Source organism: Salvelinus fontinalis, chromosome 4 (assembly GCF_029448725.1).
Source record: "Salvelinus fontinalis isolate EN_2023a chromosome 4, ASM2944872v1, whole genome shotgun sequence".
In the NCBI taxonomy this organism is placed as follows: Eukaryota; Metazoa; Chordata; class Actinopteri; order Salmoniformes; family Salmonidae; genus Salvelinus; species Salvelinus fontinalis.
This window is the reverse complement of record NC_074668.1, coordinates 67,748,765-67,768,064: the sequence shown is the minus strand read 5'-3', so window position 1 is coordinate 67,768,064 and position 19,300 is coordinate 67,748,765. Positions and strand designations below refer to the sequence as shown.

Here is a 19,300-nt window from a genome sequence, read left to right as displayed (position 1 = left end):
CAGAGATATGACGCAGTGCTGGACACGTCCCTATCTCTAACCAGACACACAGTGAGGAGGGAGGGAGTAGAGGCCAGGGCCCATTTAGCCATTCTATTAGTCAATCTAGGTAAACAGCTTGAGAAAAAGGCTCAAATAAAGCTGGGCCTACCCTGCTTGGGCGCCTCTCTCTCTCTCTCTCTCTCTCTCTCTCTCTCTCTCTCTCTCTCTCTCTCTCTCTCTCTCTCTCTCTCTCTCTCTCTCTCTCTCTCTCTCTCTCTCTCCCTCTCTCTCTCTCTCCCTCTCTCCCTCTCTCCCTCTCTCTCTCTCTCTCTCTCTCTCTCCCTCTCTCTCTCTCCCTCTCTCTCTCTCTCTCTCTGTGCTGGCCCTCGAAACACCCCCGGAGGGGCAGATGCACTCCCAATCAGCAGCAGCAGTGCAGCAGCTGGGCCACGGGTCAGCGCATGGCCTTCTCCGAGGTGGGAGCTGGAGGACTTGTGAAATTCCAACACACTGCCAAACAGAGTCCTGAACCCTCCCTCTCTGATACCACACCCCTCACAGCCTGACTGACAGCCACTACAGCCAATCATAGACTGATCCTCTGAACTCTATTCCTCAGAGAGAGCCCTGTGGTCCCACCCACCCTCTGGAGTGATTGGGTCCTGTTTAGGCAATGCAGCTCAGAGGTCACCACCCTGCAGGCAGGCTATAGACAGAGGGAGGTGGGAAGGGGAAGGGGGTTCTGGATCATTGCTGTGTTGACTGAGGGAGTGTAAGGAGGCCCCACACACAATTTAAACACTTCCTCAGCTTTACATTACGCCGGCTACCACCCACTTGCACCGAGCTACACAATATCATATGACATGCACTATGTACTAACGAATGTGATCTGTACAGCCGCGTGTAGCTATTCCCCCTAGCCTCTGTAAAGGTGATTGCTGTAAAGGGGAGCGTGTGTGTGTGTGTGTGTGTGTGTGTGTGTGTGTGTGTGTGTGTGTGTGTGTGTGTGTGTGTGTGTGTGTGTGTGTGTGTGTGTGTGTGTGTGTGTGTGTGTGTGTGTGTGTGTGTGTGTGTGTGTGTATAGGGGAATGGGCTGTCTCCCAGGATGTGCAGCGAGCGCTTTATTAGAGCGGTAGTACCAGTAAATCCGAGCTCTTCCTGGAACTGCTGCAACCTTTCCCACTGAGCACTATTACTGAACAATCACAGGCCAGCCATGATAATTAGCAGAGTATCTCTGTCTAAACGAGCCTCTCTCCGTCTCCCTCTCCCTCTCTCTGTCTCTCTGTCTGTCTGTCTCCCCCCCTCCCCTCCTCTAACTGCTGTCTGGTGGTGGTGGTGAGTGTCTGTCTGTCTCCTGACAGGGCTGAGGTTGGGCTGATCGGCTGGCAGATGAAAGGGCCATGACGGATCGGATCCCAACAGCGATTAAATGCTCCCCCGTGACTTTAACTCCAAATTACTCTCTCCACTTTTATTTGATAATAAAAAACAATCCTTTCTGGAGTGAAACCATTACTTATTCGTTACGATGATGATGGTTTCCCCTCTACTCTGATGGCCAGGAGGATTTGGAATCAATCCTGATAATTATGATCATTAATGGGCAGGTCAGTGTGCAGTCTGGGGCAGAGGAGCAGAGTGCTTTCGCTGAGTAGGATCCTCACTGAAACACCTTAATGCATTTCCATGTAGCAGCTAATCCCTTCATTTACATTACACACACTTTGCTCCTATTATGCTTTTCAGACATGTTCTTTCCTAACCGCTCAGTTATCCAGTTGGACCGCACTGGAGGGGAAAATAAGGAGAGGAGAGGCGTCCAAGATACAGATGCTTTGCGCTGGTTAGTGGGCCAGGCTTGGGTCCCAGTCAACACCACGTTAGTCTTAGCAGCTAAGACTTGAGAACATGTGATCTGCTCTGAAGGCCTGTTTTCAGGTGTAAGGGAGGCAGTCACCGTGCACAGTCTGTGTGTGTGTGCGTGTGTGTGTGTGTGTGTGCGTGTGTGTGCGTGTGTGTGTGCATGTGTGTGCGTGCTGGTGCGTGCGTGCGTGTGTGTGTGCGTGCGTGTCTATGGGAGAGTTTGAACAGTTGTGTGTGTGTCTATGGGAGAGTTTGAACAGTTGTGTGTGTGTCTATGGGAGAGTTTGAACAGTTGTGTGTGTGTCTATGGGAGAGTTTGAACAGTTGTGTGTGTGTCTATGGGAGAGTTTGAACAGTTGTGTGTGTGTCTATGGGAGAGTTTGAACAGTTGTGTGTGTGTCTATGGGAGAGTTTGAACAGTTGTGTGTGTGTCTATGGGAGAGTTTGAACAGTTGTGTGTGTGTCTATGGGAGAGTTTGAACAGTTGTGTGTGTGTCTATGGGAGAGTTTGTACAGTTGTGTGTGTGTCTATGGGAGAGTTTGTACAGTTGTGTGTGTGTCTATGGGAGAGTTTGTACAGTTGTGTGTGTGTCTATGGGAGAGTTTGTACAGTTGTGTGTTTAATAGAGCGGGGCCAGGACAGAGGGAGGGGTGTCGGGGCTTTCTTGGTTAAAGATTCCCCATGTGATAGTGACGGCACTTTCTTCCTCTCTTTCCACGGCCAAGCGGCATCTGGAGTGGATTTTGTGCGAGCAGACACCGAGGAACATGATTACATTCAGCTAACTGCGCTCTAAACTGATTATGCATGTGCCAAGCTAATGGACTACATTTGCAAGAGGAAAAATAACATCCAATCAATCTCAATTACCGCAGATCGCACCGGCCCCCGAGACAAGGAAGGTAGCCAGCTAGCCCTCCATGCTCCTCCCCTTTCCCCAAACTCCTGCCTGGAAGCAGAGGCCTGGCCGGCCCAGGCTCCACCCATCCTGTGTGGGCAGAAGCAGAGTGAGGCAGAGCACAGCAGCTCAGGCCTGGGACTGGGAGGGAGCTGGCCGGCTCCCAGCCTCCTCTCCCCTCCACTCTTACGCGTCCTACAGACAAGCACCTGAGGCCTGCTGGGAACGTTTAATAAACCTGTGTGAGTCTCTGTCAGAGACGTTTGGAGGGATGTGTTACTACTACCATAAGGTAACTGTGAATAACTGTAAATCAGGAGTAGAAGTTGGATTTCTCCAGGCCAGAGTGTCTCTAGGGAGAGTGGGGAAGCTGAAGCTTCCAATAAAAGAGAGCTTAACTTTGGGGTGACCTGCATATTGTAGTGTAGGGCCATCTGCTTGCACTTATGGGTGACCATCATGACATCACTACCGCCACTACAAAGCCGACAGTGAGTGGGGAGACGTGAAGGGAAGGTGAAAGTTCAGAGGGGTGTGTCAGGGGTGTGTCAACTGCAGCCAAAGTGAGGCTCCAGATTGAGTGTCTCCAAACCCAGCACAAGGGAGTCAGGAAGAGGCTGCAGCATCACCCCCACTGCGTGGTGGTCCATGCGGTGAAGATGCCTCGCTCAAGTTTTCCGTGGGCTTTCGGAACATTCCAATACGTGGGGTGGTGGGGGGGATATTTTTAGAAAGCCCTAATATGGGCCACATACCACAGACTCTCAAATTATCCCATCCAGCTTAGCCCTCAGTTTAAACCTTCCTTTTTAATTCCAGTAATTACAGGCTCCAATTTATACGGAGCCGTGGACACAAAGGGCCTGTTTAATGCAAACCAGTTTTGATTTGGGTGAAGTGTCCCAAGGATCTCCCACATCTTACAGCCTGTTTATGCTGACTTGATGATTTATTTTCTCCCCAAAAAGGTTAAAAAAATGCTGCTATTCGCATCACATTTCTTTTGGGAGGAATACATTATTTTTATTTTTTTCCTTTCTTCATCCTTGCATAATCTGCCAGGCTGAGTCGAAGGCTGAGGCTGTGGCTGAGCTCAAGGGCCTGCTGTGCTGTGGGGTTCTGCCTGCCTGCCTGGCTGGTTGTCATTCACTCTACTCTACAAGGCCTGGAAATCCAACACGTCACAAAGGTTATGACATTGTCAAGTGGGGCGCCAACCCGTGCTGCAGTGAGCTAAGCCTAAGAACCATCTACTTATCATCCACTAATCACATTTCTGGGTCGTATAATGCAGTAATAATTCTTGTCAAGTTGTGAACATCTTTTTTCGCCACTACACATGTCTGGAGTGATGGGAGCTGCCTGTTTAGTGAGGGCCAGCAGGGCTCTGTGTTCCGGGGGTGAGAGCTCAGGTCATTCCTGGGCAGATACTTCCCTTTCTCTGGAGATCAATTGGCTTTAAGAAGTATGGAGCCATCTTAAGAGGCTTAAGTGGTGAAAAACGATCATGCTAGATTGTGTTGTACAGTGGCTTGCGAAAGTATTCACCCCCTTGGCACTTGTCCTATTTTGTTGCTTTTCAACCTGGAATAAAAATATTTTTGGGGGGTTTGTATCATTTGATTTACACAACATGCCTACCACTTAGAAGATGCAAAATATTTTTTTACTGTGAAACAAACAAGAAATAAGACAAAAAAACGGAAACCTAGAGCGTGCATAACTATTCACCCCCCCCCCCAAAGTCAATACTTTGTAGAGCCACCTTTTGCAGAAATTACAGCTGTAAGTCTCTTGGGGTATGTCTCTATAAGCTTGGCACATCTAGCCACTGGGATTTTTGCCCATTCTTCAAGGCAAAACTGCTCCAGCTCCTTCAAGTTGGATGGGTTCTGCTGGTGTACAGCAATCTTTAAGTCATACCACAGATTGTCAATTGGATTGAGGTCTGGGCTTTGACTAGGCCATTCCAAGACATTTAAATGGTTCCCCTTAAACCACTCGAGTGTTGCTTTAGCAGTATGCTTAGGGTCATTGTCCTGCTGAAAGGTGAACCTCCGTCCCAGTCTCAAATCTCTGGAAGACAAACAGGTTTCCCTCAAGACTTTCCCTGTATTTAGCGCCATCCATCATTCCTTCAATTCTGACTAGTTTCCCAGTTCCTGCCGATGAAAAACATCGGCAGGAACTGGGAAATGGTGTTCTCGGGGTGATGAGAGGTGTTGGGTTTGCGCCAGACATAGCATTTTCCTTGATGGCCAAAAAACTACATTTTAGTCTCATCTGACCAGAGAACCTTCTTTCATATGTTTGGGGAGTCTCCCACATAACTTTTGGCGAACACCAAATGTGTTTGCTTCTTTTTTTCTTTAAGTAATGGCTTTTTTCTGTCCACTCTTCCATAAAGCCCAGCTCTGTGGAGTGTACGGCTTAAAGTGGTCCTATGGACAGATACTCCAATCTCCGCTGTGGAGCTATGCAGCTCCTTCAGGGTTATCTTTAGTCTCTTTGTTGCCTCTGATTAATGCCCTCCTTGCTTGGTCTGTGAGTTTTGGTGGGTGGCCCTCTCTTGGCAGGTTTGTTGGGGTGCCATATTCTTTCCATTTTTTAATAATGGATTTAAATGGTGCTCCATGGGATGTTCAAAGTTTTGCATATTTTTTTATAACCCAACCCTGAACTGTAGTTCTCAACAACTTTGTCCCTGACCTGTTTGGAGAGCTCCTTGGTCTTCATGGTGCTGCTTGCTTGGTGGTGCCTCTTGTTTAGTGGTGTTGCAGACTCTTTCAGGGCCTTTCAGAACAGGTGTATATATACTGAGATCGTGTGACAGATCATTTGACACTTAGATTGCACACAGGTGGACATTACTTAACAAATTATGTGACTTCTGAAGGTAATTGGTTGCACCAGATCTTATTTAGGGGCTTCATAGCAAAGGGGGTGAATACATATGCATGCACCACTTATCATTTTTTTTCTTTTTGAAATGTTTTAAACAAATTTTTTGTTTTTTCACTTCACCACAATTTGGACTATATTGTGTATGTCCATTACACGAAATCCAAATAAAAAGCTAATTTAAATTACAGGTTGTATGCAACAAAATAGGGCAAACCCCAAGGGGGATGAATACTTTTGCAAGGAACTGTACATATTTAATCCTCCCCAGTCGTATTACCATATACAGTATGTCAACTTTCTACAGTAAAGAAAAGTTAGGGGAAGGAAAAAAACTGTCTGTTCTTTTCACCATTTTGGCACATGATAAGTGGAAGGCAGACAGACAGACAATGTAATATAAACTCTTCACTCTCCTTTCAGACAAAACATTATTTTCCACCTTAGGTGTGAGTGCAGGATGTCAGGGCTCATCTACTTCGGTCAAGTGTGAGACAGAGCCACTGGCATGTGGGCAGAGTGCCCCGTCTGTCTCAGTGGCACAAAGAACACCCAGCGTTACCCCAGCCCTGCCCAGTGAGGATGAACCCAGCCTGGGGCACTAGGAGGCCACTCTCAGCCTCTCTGCCTCCACAGGCCAGGCCCAGCGTGTCCTACAGATTGTGTTACATATTTTAATCAGTGTGGTATTTGTAAATATCCTGTCTACGTGTCTGGGCATGAGTGGTGGAGACACCGCTCCAGTCCTGCTCCACTATAACCTTGCTCTCTGTCTCTCTCCAGGCCCAGAGGCTGCTGGGAAGGCGGCCGGGGCCCTACCCTACCCTGACCGAGAGTCAACACGGCCTGCTCCCTCCGGCCCTCCTAATGGTCGACCTGGGAGCAGAGCCTCACACCTCCCCTAAGTGTTGAAAAAACATTTGTCTCAGTTACTGTAGGATCTCTCACTACAAAGGCCTTGCAGACAGGAAACCTGCAATAAAAACATCAGCGGATCCCAGGAACCATTCATAAAGCAGGGGGCTTTCAGTAGGGCCAGAGAGACAGGCGATTGGAGAGGGTTCTCAATTGGTGGATTCTACCCTAGCTTTTTAATGTGATTAAAAACACAATATTGTCTCCTCCTTTTTCACCCTCCTATATCACACTATTTGCCAAGAGCAGTTATAGTGCAAAAAGACAGAAAATAAGAGTTAAGCTCATATAAAACCAATAGAATATATTGTTTGTTTTGCCCATTTACTTTCCAATAGCCTAACACTTGAGAATGGAGTGGAGTCTTTGTGTAAATAAAGGCACAGTGTGTTTGGGGACAGAGCAGTGTGATGAGCTACAAGTTGTGTGGGTGTGTGAATGTGTGGGTGAATGGTATGTGTTTGTTTACGTCTTAGTGTGTGTGTGTGTGATTGTGTTAGCCGTCTATGTAGCCATGCCAGGTTGGGTTAAACACAGAGTAGCCCTAGCCTTGCCGCAGACACACAGGATAGGTGCCTAAGTGGAATCAGGCCTGTTAGATTTATGGCCATTTGTTCAGAGAGTGTTCATCCATTGGCTATTATGGAATGATTAGAGGAGAAGGTGAAGCTCCAAGTCCAGCGAAAATCAATACGGCTGTCGAGAACGATTCTGCCTTTCCCGCCCCGAGGAGTATTAACACCAAACCTCTGTCTCCTCACACTTCTTCATCCCTCTCCTAGTGATTTCACCCCTTATCCTCTTTACCCGGATCCACCTGCCATGTTCTAGCCCCCCACTCCTCTCTATGGGCCCTGTGAACAGAAGGGTTAGACAACAGGGCCATCATTCATGACTGGTGGAAGCGGCTAGCAGCGGAGCAGAATCCAGGGATCTGCAGTGGAGTACCGTGGAGGAATGTAACGTTAGGAAGGAAGAAGAGAAGAGGGAGGAACGGTGGAAGGGGAGAACGGTAGGGTGAAAGGAGGGATGAGAGGTGAAGGTGAGGCACGTACCTTGTAAAGCTTGAGGCTGGCCTCGTGGCGGGAGTTGATGGTATGCATGCGTAGCTTCTCCAGGCTGTTAGTGTAGTAGTCGCAGGCGTTGCACTTCAGGTGCACTGGGTTGCCGATGGCCACGCACTTCAAGCGCCACTCGTTGCCCTTGCCCCCCTCCTTGATGTGGGCCACCAGCTGGTACTTCTGCACATGCTTGTCGGTCTTGCAGTGCAGCTGGAAGTTGGCCTTCAGCTGTGTGGTGTAACGGCACAGCTTGCACTGGTGCGAGTCGCCCACCACGGCGCGCCACTCCTCCTCGGGCAGGCTGCGCTCAGCACCCATGTGCATGCCCAGCACATCCAGGTTGTCGGTGGTGAAGCGGTTGCACACGGCACACTGGAACAGCTTGAGGGAGGGGTCACTGGTCTGCGACAAGCTCTCCCCCAGGGTCATCAACTCCTCAGACACCAACTGACCACCAACGCCACCCAGCCGCACGTCCATGGGGATCTCCCCACCTACTGAGCACCAGGGACGGAAAGAGAGAAAAAGGGAGAGGAGGGAAGAGAGAGAGAGAATTGTGTGTGTGTGTGAGAGAGAGAGAGAGAGAGAGAGAGAGAGAGAGAGAGAGAGAGAGAGAGAGAGAGAGAGAGAGAGAGAGAGAGAGAGAGAGAGAGAGAGAGAGAAAGTGCTTAGTTGGTTACACGCACACGGTCAGTTGGTTATTTTCAAATTTCACAAGCTTTGAATTCTAAGTACAGCTTTCAGGGATTATTCCTATCTTGCCATCACTCTATTTCACTTTGTGTTACATGTACTTTTGTGGACATCAGGAGTTATTTAGAGTTTCTTAGAGGGGTGGAAGCATGGGGTTTTCCAAAGGGGCTCTCAGTTCTTTGAGCCTCCCTCAGGATGGAAAATGTCCTTGGAAAAGTGAAAGGTGTACGGTTCAACTTTCAACAAAGAGCCATGTTTGTCTCTGCAGTCAAAGTGGATTTGGTCTCTAGTTCCAATACCCCTCTGAGGATAATGTGCATGTGTGTATTTATGTACCTTGATTAAATCAAGATTATCCTTCCTTTGAGCCGAGAGAAAGAAAGTCTGGACTTTTTCGCAGGGTGCAGAAACGTTGCAATGCCAGAGTAAGGATTTACACGTAGTCCTGTTTGGACTGGTGCACTTTCACGGCCCGGCACTAAATCAACTCCAGAGGCCGTGAGCTCCGCAGAAAAAGAAAGTTATTCTATCATTACAAGAGAACTAAAGAGTTCCCAAGCATACATTACTGTAAATCAAATCCAGTGCCCTTGTTCACAGAATAATAATACAAAAAATCCACTTTTCTCTTTGGATTCTCCTGCCTCTTTCGACTCTGCATAGTTGCTAAATCGATACAGACACCTACCAGATTAATCCTACTCGGTAACTGAGCGAAGGGGGGGGGAGTAAAAAAACACCACACACATCCAGATCCAACAACAGAAACAACCATATCTACAGTCTGAAGAGGAGGAGGGAAAAAACGAAAAGGCGGTAAAAATGAGGTAAGAGTGGCTGGGGAGTTTTTTTCTCGCTGATCTTTAATCTATCACTGCCCAGACTGAGCGCACTGGCTGACCCCGCCTGGCTTTACACTAAATTAATTCCAGCAGCCTCTTTTTATTTATTGCTGCAGTATGCAGCCTGCTCTCGGACTTTTCTCCATTACCTGAGTTTTTATAGCCGGGAGAGGGAGACCTCTGTGAAGCCCTCTGAAATCACTCACAGATCCACCTCTCCAGCCAGGGCCCCCCCTTCTCTCTTTCTCTCTCTCAGTCCCCTCACTAGTTACTACCCCTATCTCTTCGTCTCCTCTCCTCATCTTTATTCTCTCATTCCTGTGCGGCTCTCACACTCTTTTCCACTGTAGACTCCATGCTCCGACACAGACACAGTGATTACCTCTGCCTTCACGGCTGTGTGAGAATAGGTTCAGTCTGCGGTCCCTACATGTGTTTTAGATGTAAGCAGGCCTCTGTTAAATATAACCTAGAATATTTTGACTGAAACGTTGTCAGTCCGTATCAATGTTTAGGGAAAGGGAGGCAGGACGCTGTGGAAATATTTTCACTTTCAAAAAACATTAAAAGGCTTGAGATAAACACACATCATTGGGAAATCTTGGAAACTTTAGTCTTTGACATAAGCAGAGTCCAAGTCCAGGCTGTAAATATATTAACGTGTCTCTACAGGGCTTGGTGGAACTTCCAAAAGATTAGTGGTGGACCAGCTTTGCTAGATTTCCAGAGAGTTCTACCTAGATGCTGCAGCATTCAGGCAGTATATTGGACAACAAAGTAGAGCACACAATAGCTAAGGCCCCCCCCTCCCCCCACCCACTCTATGTATCTGCAGCAGCTCAGTCCTGGGGATAAGGATTACCAAGAGGGTGAGATCATGTGAGGTCAGGATTTGTCATCTCCCTCTCTGTCTAACAATGTCCTCAAAAGTCAGAAATACACAGTGGAAAAGAGCACTAAAGGGAGGGAGGTACAGACGGATACTATCTGTCCTTGAGCTGCACAGACAGAGTTATAACGGCAGAGTTGTGTGTGTGTGTGATGGAGTGTATCAGTGTGTACAGTCAATCAGAATGTGTGTGGCTCGGGATGACACTGTGGTCGTTTTAGGGCTGAGAGTAATGCCTCGTCATTGCCTCCCTGTAACATGCTTATTAAACGTTCCCTCACAGGAAAATGAACCAGATGGCAAGAGAGGGGATAAAAAATTAGTCACAGCAATCAATTCTTGTTCGTGTCTTTGAACCGGCGACAGTTGAAGACAAGTCTGTACAAACTGTGGGGTTGTAACTGGCACGCCAAACACTCAGCTATGCCGCTGAATTACCCATACTGGGCCCTCTACTCCTCCCTTCTTTGACCAAGATAAAATTTATAGCTGCAATTACAACGTTGGGGGAAAAAAGAGAGCTCCAGTGGCGGAGTTCAGTGGCAGTTTGGAAATAATGACATGAAAACGCTGATGTTCAGAGGAGCGGAGGCCTGGAGGACATGGGCAAACAAGAGGAAGGCTCACTGAGCTGCTCTATCTCTCCCTCCCTCTCTCTCTCTCCCTCCCTCTCTCACACTGCATATTGTGATGAAAACAAGGTATCACAGGGGGACTTTCCCAGGCAGTGTGACCCAGATAGAGTGACATAGACTGGAAATGTAAACTAAACTCCTAGGTTTGTAATGAAGTGAAGTGAAGTGTGGATGTGTATGTTTGGGGGGCATATTTGAGGCTATATAGGAGCTTTCAGAGAAGTTCTACCTACACCGCTTAATAACTGATGGAGACAAAAAAGCTCTCATAACTCTAATGGCTTGGGTCGTTTTTTAACCAGGGTCCGCTTTCTCTAAAATCAACACAAAAAGTCCCTAACTGAAGCTCCACCAATAGCTTCACTAGCCTTATAGGCCCACTCTTCTCAGCCAAGCCGGAGTGAAACACTATCCTAATACCAAGGCCACAGTCTGGAGTGTATCCTCTCTTTTACTGGGAAGATATCGATTCAGCTCCAACTAGACAGAACATGGCATGGAAGTCATGGTGCCTGTCACATTGGTGAAAGAGAAACTGTCATATGGTAACAACTAACAAGTCGTCTTTTACACTAAGACAGAAAGGGATTGTTGTGAGTTAGGTCCACCCTCTAGAAATCTTGTGTTTTATACATTGGCGTTGTTTCACCTCCCCCCTTTTATCTTTATCTCTCAATGGGGCGCTTTGCTTGGAAAGAGGGTGAATGATGTTAAGTTCAGTAGGGCAGGTGTACCTTCGGGCAACAGAAACAGAAAGAAAAAGAGAGCTGCCAACATGAAAGATAGGATTGTGTATATACAGTGTGTGTGAGAGTGAGGGAGGGAGGGCTAATGTGTTCCCTGGTTAACCCTTTGCCTGCATGTTGGTTCAGAGAAAAGGCTGCTCTGCTGTTTCTCATGGGGATAACTAAACTATAATAATTGAATGTAAATATAAAATGACTTACCATTCATGCATTCATTTACTGGCCACGCTACACACATTCAGTAAATAAATTAACACAATTAGCCTATGTCTAAATGGGTTAAAAAGTGAAGCATTTAAAAAAAATCAAAGCTGAATCTTCCATTTAGACACATACTGTTTAGAACTGTGTGTTTCATGTTTAAAAATAAACAGCTGGCAGCAGTGAGAGCGATCCCACCCCTTGTGAACTCGTACTGAACTGCAGTCTGCCTTCTCTGTGGTGACCTGAGGCAGTACTGAGGCAAGAGCCAGAATGGCTCCCACTGTTCCACTGTTGCAGAGGCAGACTGAGAGAGCTCACCTAGTTGGGGGGCCAAGGCGGCCATGTTGGGGTCCAGGTGGAAGCCTCCCAGCAGGAACTGGGCCTCAGCTCCAGCCGGGTCCATCTTGAGGCCTGGGGGCAGGCTCATGTTCTGGGTCAGGTAGTACTGGTAGAGCTCGGCCTCGGAGGGAGAGGGCATGGCCCCCAGGCCCAGCCGACCATGCTGCATCTGGGTCACATTCTGCTGCAGCAGCATCATGTTGTGCATGTGCTTCTCGCTGGTCATGTGGATGCGCAGGTTCCGCGCCACGTTGGTCTCGTAGTCGCACACCTCGCAGCGCCACGTGGGCTTGCTTTTTGGCTTGGTGGGCGAGGGGGAACCGCAGGGCCCCGCCATGTGAGCGGAGGACTGGGTGGGGTGGTGGTGGTGGGGCGGGTGGTGGGTGCTGGCCTGGGTCACAGAGGGCACGGTCACCACTCCGACCCCTCCAGGGTGCTGGCCAAACACCTGCTGCTCGGCGGAGGGGATGGAGCCTCCGTTCTGCAGGGTCTGCATGTTGTTCAGATGCTTGTCCGACTGCATGTGGATGCTCAGGTTGCCCTTGGTGGTGGTCGAGTAGTTACACACCTAGAAAATAGAGAGAAGACGTTCATTTTTGCTCATGATGTAAAGTGGAAATCTTTGTTGCCTCTAGCTTATAGTCCATGAAATATAAATCATATCATGACATGTTGATTGATATGTCATATCAGTCAACATGTCAACATATCAACATATTTCACATTGTGCTAAAGTTCTATCCAAAGTCCTACCACCTGTCAGTATACTAGTCATTAGGCTGAGGTCAGTACTTCAACTGACTAGGTTGGATCTTCAACTGACTAGGTTGAAGTACTGACCTCGCAGCGGAAGGGCTTGTATCCGCAGGTGTAGCTCTCTCCTCGGGCCAGACGCGGGTGGCTCTGGCCACTGCTGCAGTACACACAGGAGCCACCGGAGTCTGGGTGCTTCTCCTTCATGTGGGCCTCCAGGGTCTGCTGGTACTTGTAATGCCAGTTGCATTTGGGACACTTGAGTGTCTTGCACGAGTTGCGCGAGTGCATCATGGTCATGTGTCCGCCCAGGGACCGCGAGGAGCCCAGGACGGTGTCGCATTTGGGGCATTCCACTCCACTTCCTCCAGGCCCGTGGTTCTGAGGGCACTCACCGCCACCGCCCATTTCACAGGACCCCCCTGGGTGTGGGTGTGGGTGAGAGTGGGTGTGGGCTGAGGGGTGGAGGTGGTGGTGGTGATGGTGTAGGTGGTGATGGTGCAGAAGGGCGCCGCTGTCCTCCTCTCCCTCTGCCGGGCAATCATTTGGTTCAGGAGCTGTGGCACTATCTCGATTGGCACTTTCGTCGGCGGAGGCGTTGGAGGCCAGAGGTGAGGAGGTGCCCGCTGCGACGTCCTCGCTCCCTCTGCTGGCTGCAGCTGCCATTGCCAAGGGGACAGTGGGTCCCTGGCAGTTAAAGCTCAGAGGGAGCTCCGAGGTCCTCCCCCCACCGTCTGCCGCCGAGCCCTCTTCCCTGACAGAGGAAGAAGAAGTGGAAGCTGGGGCTTTGCTGTTGAGCATGGGGCTGGCTGCAGATGGGCAGGCAGTAGGCTGGAGAGCGCTACTAGGCATTAATAAAGGAGATTTGGAAATGCTTTGGTTTGATACAGCCGGTTCCCCCACTTTTCCACCGCCACTGCTACTGTTACCAACACAGGCCAGCGGAGTTCCTTCTTCCTCCACCTCGTCTTCCTCTTCCTCTAATAACAGTTCCTCCTCTTCTTCCGAGCCCCCCTCCTGGCTAGCCAAGCGTGCCTTGCCTTCTCGCACCTCCTTGTCCCCGTGCTCCCGCCTGCGGATTCCCTCTTTCCCAGCAGGCCCCTCTGTTCTCCCTCCCTGCTTGGGCAGGGCGTTGGAGTCTTTGGCAGGGCCTGGGGTTGAGGTAAGAGCAGGTGCTTTGGGGTTGCCCAGCCCCCCCAGAGAGAGGAGGGAGCCTTGCTGCTGCTGGAGGCCAGAGGAGTCAGAGTCTTTATTCAGGAGGGCCTCGCTGCCCCCACTGCTGCTCCCTGCCTCCAGGTGGACCCCACTGAACGTGCCGTAGAAGCTCTGGCCAGAGTTCATGGGGACCATGGTGGGGGGCACCGGCACAGGAGAGCTCTTGTTTTTTGGTTCCAGGAAGCTGATGAGGGGCTCTTTGTCCTTCCCGATGCCCTGGATGATGGCAGATGCCTTATTGTCCCCCAGCAGCCGCCTCTCGTCCTCACACAGGGTCATGCGGTGGTCGTGGACGGCATGAGTGGCGAAAGACCGCGGGTAGCCAAAGGACAGTTTGCAGAGAAAACACATGAGGATGGGCTTTCCCTTGCCATAGAGGGCCAGCCCATCAAATTTGGAGAAATCCACGTTGTTGGGAACATCTTTGGATACGCAGGACTTCTTGGCAGACCCGTCGCTGTTCAGGTAATCCTTGTTGCTTTTGTGCCGCACATCGAAGACGCGGAAACTGTGCAGGACAGGACTGAGGCCTGCCAGGGTTGAGGTATTGGGGAAACCTTGGTCTGAGGAACCGAACCACTTCCCGAACGACGAGGCTATGTGGAACGTGTTGATGATCTGAGGGTACACCGAGGATGAGGTCCCAGCAGGTTCCCCCGGCTTCCCCGCCACAGGGAGAGAGTTTGTGGGGAGCAGGCCGGGCACCGCTCCCCCTCCGCTTTGGATCAGCTGGCTGAGACTCTCAACAATGTAGGCTGAGCCGTCCGGCTGGTAGACTATCTCTCCAGCCAGGTTCTCCACATCACTGCTCTCCTCTTCTTCCTCCTCCTCTCCTTCCTCACTCCCGCTCTCCGCCGCACCCCTTCGTTGGTTGGGCTGCTGGCGTAGCAGCGTAGGCATGCCCCCTCCTCCAGGAGCTATGGGTACTCCGGGGAAGGGCTGCAGACTTGGGAAACAGCTGTCGATCTCCATCTCATCCAAGTCCTCCAATTCTTCTTCTTCCTCTCCGCAGCTCACTCCCTCCTGCTCCTCGTTGAGCTCCTCTCTTCTGGGGTGCAGCTGGCCTGAGGCGGAGCTGTCGCTGTGGGCCAGGGGTGGGGTCCGGGTGGGATGCTGCTGCTGCTGTGGCTCTCTCACAGAGGGGTAGGGTGCAGAGAGAGACAGGGGCTCCAGGGAAGAGGGCTGGCTGCTGGGAGGGACCTGCGAGTTAGAGTGATCGTTCCAGGTCTGCAGAGGGTAATGCTGCTGCTGCTGTTGCTGGGAGGTGGTGGAGGAGCCGAGCCCATCGTCTGTCCCAGAAACCACAGGAGACTCACAGCTGTCCATGCTGATGCCTACATGAGGTGTTCATCGCATCCAGGCCTGAAGACACAGAGAGAGAAGAGAGAGAGAGAGAGATTGGTAAGAGACTTTAATGGTAATGCATATATGAAAGGACCATGGTTATCAACAAGGACACACACATATGCACTCTCTCTTCCTGAGCTTGTATGAACTCCTTTCATAATCATAACCCATAGCATTGTTCTCATCCTAAGTACTTCCATATTTTCCCCTCCCCTAATGCTCTCATCACGTAAAGGGGGATAAAAAGCACCTTCATCAAAGGAACATCTATCTATAGAACCCAGGTGAGAAGAACACATTTAATGTATAGTGCATCGGGTGAGACCCAAAAGTGTGAGATCTAATTAGGTAAATGACAGAGGGCTCATTATGTTAGATTAGGTACTTAAACACAATACCTGAGACGAGCACTAATAAGTCGTCCCACGATTCATCTTCCTGCCATTTCAGGAAGTTACCATCTTTTATCTTCACCTTCCAAACAACACCCCTAATCTTACATTCTCCAAATCCTACATCCGTTTTTAATTAACTTCCAGTCAGAAAGAGGGAGAAACAGGCCTAACTTAATGGATAAAATAGATTCACTGTGCGATAATTAGACACAGAGAAACCACCCATCAGGACATGATACATTTACATAACTAGAGAAGAAGTGAAGGGTACTGCTGATAACTTCACAGCCCTCTCCCTTCCTACTGAAATAAGAGAAATCATGCATAGAAAAACACATCACCCACTCCTCTCTCGTTGAGTGCACACAACGCAGTATGCAACGCAGGTAATTACTTGTATCCTCGCATACACACTCTCTCAAAGAGGAGGAGAGGAAAAAAGGCTATGTTTTCAGTAAAGCCCAAAATACACCGGCTGGGTTGGGTCTGAAAAGCAGCTGTGTTTAGATCTGGCATCCACCTCCTCGGTCAGCCTGGTTTCAAACACTCCAGCCATCCTCTGCCTCTGAAAGAATAAATGTGAGCTGTGCTTTCAGGAGCTGGCCATGCCCTGAGCACCAGTGGCCCAGCAATACACAGGCCGCAATTTAGAGTGGCGAGGAGATAAAATGATAGCGCGAGATACTGCTGAGCTAATAATTGTATTAAAGGGATGCAGGCAGCATTGATTAAAGGGGGGCGACCGGGCTGAAACCAATAACTCTGGCCTGCCCTTTAACCCAGCCAGTACTGAATATTACATGAGCAAAGTTTCCCGGCACCATGCTCAGCCCAGCCGCCATGTCCCGGCTGATTAGCACATTCGCTGCCGCCACTTGATATATTTACGTATTTACTTACTTGGGGATGCAAATTCTAGCTGTGATCAGACAGTGTGTCTCCACCCCCACCCCCTACCATATTAACTAGAGAGGGCTGGCCTACACTGGAGAGATTGATCATGTCTGCCTCGCTCTTCATTAATGTCTGATAGAAAATACCCCCCACTCCATATGCACTTATGCTACTCAAACAACGGGCCGAGTCTTTTAACACGCACCTTCATATTTTGACTGGATTTGCTAATTATGACCGTCTGCCCTGACTGGAGGAGTGAATTCTAGTCAGGTGTAATTAATGCACATAATTGGTTTGATAAGAAACCCGATATTGTATGTTTAACTGCATTATCTGAGCGTAATGAAGCCAAGGCGGGTGTAGTAGTTGCAGGATCTTCCACTGAAAACAGTGAAGGTAGGCAATCATTTGGTGTCAGCCCATGTCCACCTGCTTTCATTGTTTGTACTCCACACAGACAGAGCCACACTGATGACCTCTGTTGCTTTGCATTCAGAATGAAAGATAATAGGCTTATTAAGAGGATTACTTGATCCAGACAGACATGATTTGTAGCTGGCTGCCATATTGAGAGAGGGGATAGTAACCAGGTCAGTCTGCATTTACTATCTGCCCCATTAATAAGAGAACGAACACTAGGCGCTCTGCAGACATTTCAACCAAATGGACTGAGGTAAAACAAAACCACAGCGAATGATTTTCTTTAAAAAAAATCCATGCCTAACAGACAAATAAAATAACTAATTAATTCATTAAACAAAGGACACCTGGATCATATTTTGCAGCTACCCACAAAAAAAGGAACAAACTTTCCTGTGGATGATTTGTCTAATGAGAAGAAGTAGCAATGAGATGAGCACCCATCCTGTCTGAACATGGATCTCCTTCACACCTTTTCCTGTAATCTGTTGTTCCATCAGCCCCTCCTCCAGATTCCACTGCCTGTCCTGACCATGCCCCGAACACTGTGCCCACATCACTGCCTGCTACATGGGGCACATAGCTAGCCCACAGAGGGGCGGGGTGGAAAAACACACAACACACCAGCCTAAACTACTGCTTTACATCCCTCATTCACTACATTTCTCCAGTTCTTTGTCCAATATCCCTCTATGGCTCTCAGAGTCTAAACAGCAGTGCTAGCATGTAGCTACGGTATAACTGTATGTGTGTGCACTATGCCTCTATTAGCATCACGCCCTTGTATTGTGTCTAAAGCAATTAGAGTGGGAGAGGAGAGGAGGATGACCCCTGGCCAGTGATGGAGGCTGAGCCGTGGCCTAAGCCAGCTCAGCGTGTCCACTGCTTACTAGAAAACAGGATTGCTCTTTAAAATCAAGATGGTCTAATTCAATAACCTGTAGTGGTTACTGATGTGCAATGGGATTGTCTGGAGTCGGAGAGTCGCAGATGGGCCGGCTGATACAAAGCTATCTCCCTGTTTGTCTTCAGGAGGTCTGCTCGCTAAGCGACACCTGTTTAGAGCAGGAAAAGCTTGAATCTTTCAAAGGCACTAAATGAGGGAGATGGACAGACGGACAGGAGCACTGGAAGGGCGAAGAGGGAAGTATGGGGAAAAGTGTCTCTGTGCTGTAATAACCACACATTAAAACGATGAATCATGCCAGTAAAGGTATTACTTCGTGCAGTACAGTAAGTTAACATTAATGCCCAAGGTTAGGTACTGTACTATGCAAATGACTTGTACTTTTCCTTTGCATATTGGTATCTAAGCTGCTGCTAAAGGAAAACAACAGGATTCCTGCCATAGCCTGTGCTTTCCAACCCTGTCCTTGTGTTCCCCTCCCTCCCTCCCTCCCTCCCTCCCTCCCTCCCTCCCTCCCTCCCTCCCTCCCTCCCTCCCTCCCTCTCTCCCTCCCTCACCGGGCCCACTGGGCTGAGAGACAAACAATAAGCAGCCAAAACAAGCCTCAACTCACAATAAGAGATAATCAGAGGGAAGAAAAGCATGGATTCCTGGACTCTGGGAGAAAGGGAGGGAGGGAGCATGTCCATACACACTACACAGGGCCTGGCCATAGGGGGCAGTCCTCCCACCCATCCTCACACCTCTTCTACAGAAGTCAAATGCCAGACCCTCTTTTTCTCCTGTCTCTGACTTAGAGGCATAAACAGCATTATGTTCTCCTCCCCCATCCTAACAAAGCAGATAAGGTTGAGCCCATTGAAAGGGCCCAGGTCCTAATGAACCCTGTCAGAGAGTGGGTCTGGTTGTCATTTTGCAGGGATGGAAAATGAGATAAGTTTTTATTTATGGGCCCTTTCATTATGTGGGATTTACCGGCCAAGCCAGGGAGGAATTAAAGGCTAAGGATCCATCTGATTATAAGCATGCACAATCACCTGCCTGGGGGCCAGGCCTCCAGAGGACCATGGAGAACCAGGGTCTCCTGGGGAATTAACTCTGGCCCAGCCCCAGCTGAGAACACCCCCATCCATCTACACCTAGACCCCAACCTTGCTAGCTGAGGGGATACCTTTAAAAATAAAAATAGCCCCCCCTTCATTCACCTCATGAACCCCCCCCAAAAGCCACTAGACCCCTCCACCCCCCTCCCCCCACTTCATCTCCCATTGTCCTTTAGAAGGGCTGTCTGTGTTCGAGTCTGAGCCATCTCACAGAGCCTCGGCCTGGCCAGCCACCGCAGGGTATGGGTGCTTATTGGAAAATCAATGGTGTAAATGCTAAGCAAGTTA

The 19,300-nt window shown here is 49.3% G+C and overlaps 1 protein-coding gene across 8 annotated transcripts in view; it reads right to left on the bottom strand.

Annotated features, from left to right (window-relative positions):
• Positions 1 to 19,300, bottom strand: part of zfhx3b (zinc finger homeobox 3b) — a 413,258-nt gene that overhangs the window by 93,366 nt on the left and 300,592 nt on the right. For 5 of the 8 annotated variants that reach the window (XM_055921126.1, XM_055921127.1, XM_055921128.1 and 2 more), the window contains 4 exons: positions 12,816 to 15,305; positions 11,955 to 12,543; positions 11,634 to 11,660; positions 7,622 to 8,124 (listed from right to left, as the gene is read on the bottom strand). In XM_055921126.1, the coding sequence (XP_055777101.1) occupies positions 7,622 to 8,124; positions 11,634 to 11,660; positions 11,955 to 12,543; positions 12,816 to 15,269 (3,573 nt within the window). In that variant the 5' untranslated portion in view covers positions 15,270 to 15,305. The remainder of the gene's footprint in view (positions 1 to 7,621; positions 8,125 to 11,633; positions 11,661 to 11,954; positions 12,544 to 12,815; positions 15,306 to 19,300) is intronic. The other 3 variants (XM_055921132.1, XM_055921133.1, XM_055921129.1) reach the window with 2 other exon arrangements.